Source organism: Diachasma alloeum, unplaced genomic scaffold (assembly GCF_001412515.2).
Source record: "Diachasma alloeum isolate Michigan unplaced genomic scaffold, Dall2.0 Dall_scaffold_00210, whole genome shotgun sequence".
NCBI lineage: Eukaryota > Metazoa > Arthropoda > Insecta > Hymenoptera > Braconidae > Diachasma > Diachasma alloeum.
In genome coordinates, this window is record NW_021680375.1 from 230,510 (window position 1) to 238,032 (window position 7,523).

The 7,523-nt window shown below is 35.2% G+C and overlaps 2 protein-coding genes across 3 annotated transcripts in view; one reads left to right on the forward strand and one right to left on the reverse strand.

Moving 5' to 3' along the window:
* LOC107036615 (calcium release-activated calcium channel protein 1) overlaps positions 1 to 7,523 on the reverse strand; it is a 30,825-nt gene that overhangs the window by 11,831 nt on the left and 11,471 nt on the right. Inside the window, exon 1 of one of the 2 annotated variants that reach the window (XM_015254677.1) lies at positions 982 to 1,015. The exons of the other annotated variant lie outside the window; for it this stretch is intronic. The gene's annotated coding sequence lies outside the window, so the exon portion shown is untranslated. Of the gene's footprint in view, positions 1 to 981; positions 1,016 to 7,523 lie in introns of those variants that run through there. 2 annotated transcript variants of the gene reach the window in all.
* LOC107036614 (SEC14-like protein 2) overlaps positions 295 to 7,523 on the forward strand; it is a 12,882-nt gene continuing 5,653 nt past the window's right edge. The window contains exon 1 of the mRNA XM_015254673.1: positions 295 to 1,565. Within this exon, the coding sequence (XP_015110159.1) occupies positions 1,512 to 1,565 (54 nt within the window). The 5' untranslated portion in view covers positions 295 to 1,511. The remainder of the gene's footprint in view (positions 1,566 to 7,523) is intronic.

Genomic DNA, 7,523 nt, shown 5'->3' on the forward strand with positions numbered 1-7,523 from the left:
ATGTTTGCAAGGCTACCGGCCGTAAATGGGTTCATGACCAGGGTTTGGAACCGGAAATTTCCTCGGGTATCCGAAAAACTGGTTTGTCCGACCTCAGATGACTCTCAATAACTTCTTGATGATTCGAAAAAATTCAGGATGATTATTTTTTCAAATTCACGATTCCGATGAATTTTCTTGAACTGAGGAAGGAATTTACGATCGTGACTACCTATCATTTAAATAATGATCCTTGGATCTCATTAACTGTACAATTACACGACTGAGTACCATAAGATCAGTAATAAATGGCAGGAAATGTCGGGAGCAAAAAAAAAGTCGTAATCGTGAGTTCGATTGTTTTCATTTCTCGGAAGTTTCGAGCGAAAATTATCGGAGGCGGCAAGAAATGTTTAATAAGAAAACTATTTGTCCTCTCGAGACGAAGAAATTCTTTTTTTATTCATCACCCTATCTTAATTAAAACTCCCGATATCAACAACGGAAATTAACTTTAAAAACCTTCAAATTCGATGTCACGAATTTTTATAAACAATTGGAGATATCTTTGTAAATATTGTAGATAGAAAAAAATTCTGAGGACAGAAAATGTTGGGCTTGAGGAGAGGAACAATGTTTGTCATTAACTTTTTCATCTATCTCTAATATTTGAGCAGATATAAACAAAATAATTGCATGAATCCATTCCAATAAAATCGAGTATCGACTTCTTTATTGTTGAATACCTCAATAAATATGGAAAACAGAAAAAAATGTTACATACAAAAAAGTTTTATATTCTTAAGCCCAAGAAATTCTTTTATTTTTTGTTCTATCTCAATGATTAACCAAGATATCAACAATTATTTAAAAAATTATCAATGAATGACTGTTTTCGTCGATTTGTTCACTTGCAAATATCTGGATAACTAATGAAAATACACGAAAAAATCATGAGCAAAAAATGTTTGTCTTGAAAAGAGGAGCATTTTTTGTACTTACAGTTTTCCTCTAGGTCCAATAGTTCACGAGAAAAATGGGCAAAAGCTGAGATAAGTTATCGAAAAATTGGATTGACTCGCGTTTTATTCAGTAATAAATCGTTGAAAACAACAGTTAATATTTGCGAAATTCACATTTCTCGTTAGCCGATGCTAATGTGAATGAGTGAACGTCGAGGTCTCTCGGGTGTCTCTCACCTCGTGTTCGATCCCCCGTATTTCCACTGGCATAAGCAACTTTAAACCCAATGACTACAACATTATGTCTGCAGTTGGTGATCGTACGCTTGTACGCGTGAAAGCAGAACTGTGCCACTTGTTACACACTCATCTCAGAGCGCCCCAATATTCGAAACTAAATCAGTGTCAGTGATAAAGATCCGTCGCCAAAACTCCTCACAGCGAAAAAAAGAAATTCTCAATTTTTTTTTGGTGAAATGAAAATTTTATTTGATCAAAAAATTCTGATCGAAAATTCATAGGTGTGAGTTGGGACTTGATTGAGAGTGGAAAATATATTTTTGAGGCATAATGAATAATGTGGTGAAGTCTCTGGCTGATGATGAGCGATTTGCGTTGATGAAGGTGAGTAAAAATGACGATAATTTTTTGGGTCGAATTTCCAATCTCTATTTTACCCAAAATTTTTTGCCATTTTTGTATCATTTGTTTTGAGGTTCTGAGATTTTCAAAACAATTTTTTGGAGTTTTGTAATTATTGAAAAATTCATCCAGATGTTTTTGCACTTTTTAAATGCAAAACTAATTTTTTTATAATTTGGAATTTTTATTAAAGATGTATTATCGAAAAAATGAAGTTCAGATCGAGTTTTTTACCCAAAATTTGTGCATTTTTTAATCATTTATTTTGTTATGATTTTTTATATTTTTTTATAATTTCGAATTTTTATTAAAGGTGTATTTATCGAAAAATTAAGTTCAGATTGAGTTTTTTACCCAAAATTTGAGTTTTTAAATAATTTATTTTGAGGCTTCGGAGATTCTCAAAACAATTTTTTGGAGTTTTGTAATTATTGAAGAATTAATCTGGATGTTTTCGCACTTTTTTAATGCAGAACTAATTTATTTATAATTTCGAATTTTTATTAAAGGTGTATTTATGGAAAAATGAAGTTTCAAATCAATTTTTCGGACGTCTTGAATTATGAAAGGATGAATCTGAATGTTGTCTCACTTTCTAAAAGCAGACCTAATTTTTCTACAACATAGACTTTTTATTTAACCGGTATTTATCAAAAAAATGAAGTTTGAATCGACGTTTTTAATTTTGCATTTTTTCTTCTAATTACTGAAAGACAAAATTCCGATGCTCCACCTCTGATTTGAGTTTGTTTTCAATTGAAAGAGCAGTTACCTTGATTTCGTTAGATATTGATCCCTTAAAAAATGGATCAAAATCTAACAAAATCTAACAAAATCTAACAAAAAAATCTTAAATAAAGAAAAATCTAACAAAATCAAACTGTTTAATACCAACAATTTGTATCACTTTTCAATCAAATTTTTCAAACTAAAAAAACATGTTCGTCATCAAATCAATTGAATCAGCCACCAAGAGTCGGTGGAATAAAAATAAAAATACTACAGTTAATTAATTAATTAACTGAGTCGTCAGTCGAAATATAACGAAGCAGTCCATAATTTCCTAAAAGCTCAGAAACAGTCTCTGATCAGCAGTCCTATCACTAGGGAACAGGACGGAATCGACTTGAACCGTTTTACCGCTTCACTACCGATTTTTTGTCCAACAGTGAGAACGTGTTTCACTTTTCGATCAGTTTTTTTCCTTTAAAAAATTCATCTTCGTCGATTTTTCCCTATTCCTACCGGAAGTGTGACACTGAGGTCGATTGAACCCAACAGCTAATTACCATTCGTCCACATCCATTAGATTTTCTTGCACTAGAGCTCACTGTTGTACAAAATAAATCTAAATACTGTTACAGTAACATGAAAGAAGTCCAAAAAATGATGGAGATGAAGTAATTTCGGGCATTTGAGATAATTTCAAGGAAACATTTGGGTATTTTTGTACGTGTATAAATTTTTTTTCATGTGCATGAATTTTTAAGACGTCATCATCAGGTACTAATCAATCCAGACATCAAAGTAAACGTCTGAAGTTTTATCTAAAAATATTTTCTGACATTTTTTGTCTTGTTTCGGGTGACCTTTGATGTCCTCCCATTCTGATTGTTTTTTTCAACTTTTTTTTCATCTTTTCACAATGAATTATACAGAGGTCATGTTACTCAGCGGTTTCGTAGAACTAGGCATGACGTTCGCCTGATGACTTTCGTCGCTCGATTGGGACAGAAAGAATAAACAACAAATACAGGAAAATAAACGAAACTGAAAGTGAGAGGAGAGTTATTGGTCTTAACCCAGAGAAGTGCGAATAAGTCTGTCAATATTGGAGATGGAGGAAATGTTGAATACAAGAGTTCTTCCTATTTGCAAGACAAAGAGAATGAAATTTGAGTTTTTGTTCTAGCATGATTAACACCCGAGTTATTCATAACTGAAGATCGCGAAAAAATCGAAAGTTATTTGATCACGAATTTGTTTAAATAATTAACGATATCTCAGTTAATATTGAAGATAGAAGAAAAGGTTTAAAGGAGAAAATGTTGGGGTCGACGAGAGGACAATTTTCTCTGTTTAGCATTTTCCCGTATCTCCAATATTTACGAGACTATTTGCAGTAAACAATTACCTCTCCATTATGCAATTTCGCATGTGTAATTTGTTTGATTATCAATATCTCTGTAAATATCGCAGCTACAGAAAAACTTTTGAAATGAAAAAAGTACCTTTTTACGTACTAAAACATGTCGATTTGAATTTTTTCAATTACTTCAATTGCCTCTAAAGATATCGGCAATCATCTGAAGTGAAACCTCAAAATTCCAATTCCTGTTAATTTGCTTAATAATAAATATCTCTGAAAATATCGGAGCTACAGAAAAACTTTCCAGATGAAAAAAGTTCCTTTTTTCATACTAAAACATGTCGATTTGGAGTTTTTCAATTATCTGAATTACGTCTAAAGATATCGGCAATCGTCTGAAGTGAAACCCCAAAATTCCGATTCGTGCTAATTTGTTTAATAATAAATATCTCTGTAAATATCGCAGCTACAAAAAAAATTCCAGCAAAAAAAATGTTCATTTTCTAATCCCCAAAACCCTCGATTTAGATTTTTTCACTTATCTCATTTCTCTTCCGAGATATTCACAATTATTTCCACCAAACCCCCAATTTCTCCATTCCCACTATGTTATTCCATTGTAAAAATCTCCATAAATATCGAAAGTACAATAAAAATGTCTCAAGTAAAATTTGTTCCGCTCACCACAACGGCCATTTTTTATTCGAAACTTTTCTCTCTACCTCTAATATTTACAGAGAAATTTAAATGAATGTAAAGGAAAATCGTCGATTATCTCCCTTTTTTCTCGCTTCAACCTCCTTTCGCCCTCGAATTACTTCACAACTATACCCTGCGTACGCGTTGAAATGCATCGAGTACAGGTTTAACCAGCGCAACAATAAATACATGATTATTTCGTTCTCCATGACGTAAGTCGAGACCTTACCTCTCGACTTTTACATAATTTTGTCAGCGATTCGGGATGACATTTATGGTTCAGTTTCTGGGTCAATGGCCACGCGGATGACACTGACTGAGCTATTTTCTGGTTCACTGGGTCTTGGTATTGTTTTGCATCATCTTAATTATCTTCACGAGAGGTGGATTGACATTTCAGGGTTTTCAGGGATGATGATGATGGGAGAGAGAGTTTAGTTGCTCAAAATCTGTTGCAGGAACTCGACTATTTTTTTCATTTGGTCGATGGGATATTTTAAATCGTCGCTTCTGAAGGTGAAAAAACTTGTCTGAAATTATTTTGAGAGCCTCCGGAGGCTTTGAAGTGAAGATGTGATTAAATTTTTTTTATGGTTTTATCCGATAATTAATGCCATACCAATTACAGATAAAATTGTTATTTTTATACGAATAAGAACATTTTTTTCATCACTTGTGCATAAAGTGACCATTTACGCACTCGCCTTCGGTGAGCGCTACACACCTTCCATGGGTCAAAAAACACTTTTATGTCGTTATGCCCGAGAAAACCGCGATTCTAACCTCGCTTCGCTCGGGCCCAACGACATAAAATATCGTATGCCACACGGCGATAAAAGCATTATCTCGCCTTCGGCTCGGAGTATAATGCCACATTCGCCAGATAATACTTTTATCGCCTGGTGACATAATATACTATTTTGTGATGCCTGCCTAAAAAGTGCACTTTTCGAGACGGTTTAGTGGGCGTAAAGCAGTTGTTTTCCGCACGGCGTTTGTAAAGTTCACTTTACGCACTAGTAACACAATATACTATATTGATTAAATTTTTTATATTTTTTTTTTACATTTCATTTTTGTATTGAGGCCAAGGAATTAATGTGTCCCCTTGATTTCGGCAATTTATGGTCAAAATAAACTTTCATGGGAGTCATTGAACTCAATAATAAACGCATACCGATGCAGAGCCGGTGTCGTTTAATGTGGCAGTGGTTCGGTGAAAGCGATTGACCGGAAGATATTTTTTTATTCTCTTTTTTCGAGAATCCACTCTGAATGAACAGTTTATCTCATTACGGGGCGCGTGAAAGCTGATTTATTCGTTCAAAAAAAAATCCTGTGCAACAGTCGAAGACTTTCAATTGTTCCTGATTCCTGAAATCCCATTCTCCAATTTCACAAAATGAAAAATTAAAAATTGAGAACTCATCAATTTCAATTTTGCAATTTTTCTATCTTTTGTGTCAGGATCGGTTGTTGAAAAAAATTATTTTGAAACCAATATTCAGGCAAAGGTGAGAAATTTTAACATTGGCACAATGTTGGCTGTCAACGTTGGGGCAATGTTGGGTCAATGTTGGCAACCAACGTTGGGGAAACGGGTGAATGTTGGTGGCGAACGCTGGGGCAATGTTGGCTGCCAACGTTGGGCAAATGTTGGTTTCCAACGCTGGGATAATGTTGGCTGCCAACGCTGGGTCAATGTTGAATACCAATTTGTTGTGTCAGGATCGGTTGTTGAAAAAAACATTTTAAAACCAATATTTAGGCAAAGGTGAAAAATTTCAACGTTGGCACAATGTTGGCTGCCAACGTTGGGGCAATGTTGGATCAATGTTGGCCACCAACGTTGGGGAAACGGGTGAATTTTGATGGCCAACGCTGGGGAAATGTTGGCTGCCAACGTTGTGAAGATGTTGGTTTCCAACGCTGGGGCAATGTTGGCTGCCAACGTTGGGGGGTTGTTGGCCGTCAACGTTAGGACAATGTTGCCTGCCAACATTGAGACAATGCTGCATTAAATTAATCATTGAATTAAATTTAAAACACATTGCCATAGAAATTACCACTTGATGAAAGCAATTTCCCAATTGTTTATCATATTCTCTAGATTTAAAATCATCGTGACGTTGTCATCCATTCAGTATATTTGACCTTTAGTTTCTGATAGAGTGCGTGCACCGAGGGTCACCTCCACTGGAGAGTGCCTCTGTAGTACACATGCGCATGACTGTGAGATCGAATTCCAACTTCCGCAACGTCCGTTCGGTTTTTCGTTACCTGAAATTTACCATGTATTTCTCCACCAAAAAATTCGATAACGAGAGTTAAGATGTTTACATAATAAATAATACAAATAAACAGTAGGTGGAGGTAAAAAAAGACTCCACCCTGCAGCTAGGAAAATGACTTTCAAAAACTAATTAGGAACCCGTTTTACCCAGTAGTTCCGCCCAAATCATAAAAACTCAGACCTGAATTAGTCTCTTTCGTTCGATAACTTTAGAATTAATGACGCAAAATGGGTTTCTGAAGTGTTTGGACGTAGGAATTCTTGATAAGAAATAAAAAAAAACACATGATCGTTCATCAAATAGCAGATATCCCTGATGCATGACAGCTCGCCGGAGCGAGGCCCTCTCTGGGTCCCTCACCCGTCCGCACATAACGCAATAACAAGCTCCTCTCGTCTGAGACGAAAGAGGAAAAAAAATGGACGTTGCAATAATCGTGAGTCGTGACGGCTGCAGCCTCGCTCCACACTCACAACAATTTTTCCCTGCTTTTTCCTCTCTCTCTCACTCTCTTTCTAGTTACGGTGGAGAATTAGATCGTTGTGAAACTCGATACCAGCGATCTTAAGGATGTTCGACACCCTTTTAGCCAAAATTGACGTTGTTTTCATTTTTCTGACAAATTATCGATGGGAGTAACGTGAAAAAATATAACGATTTTGTGGTTTGTCATTCTTTAATGGCTCACGAAGTTGCGTAGTGGTGCGATAATTTTCAAGCGTTTTTTATACAGTTTTGTGATTCTTTTTAAAAGTTTAGAGAAAACGCAGGAAAATGTTCGCACCACCTTAAAATTTCGTCAGTCATTAAATAATGACAAAACGCAAAAACGTTATATTTTTTCACGTCAATTCCATC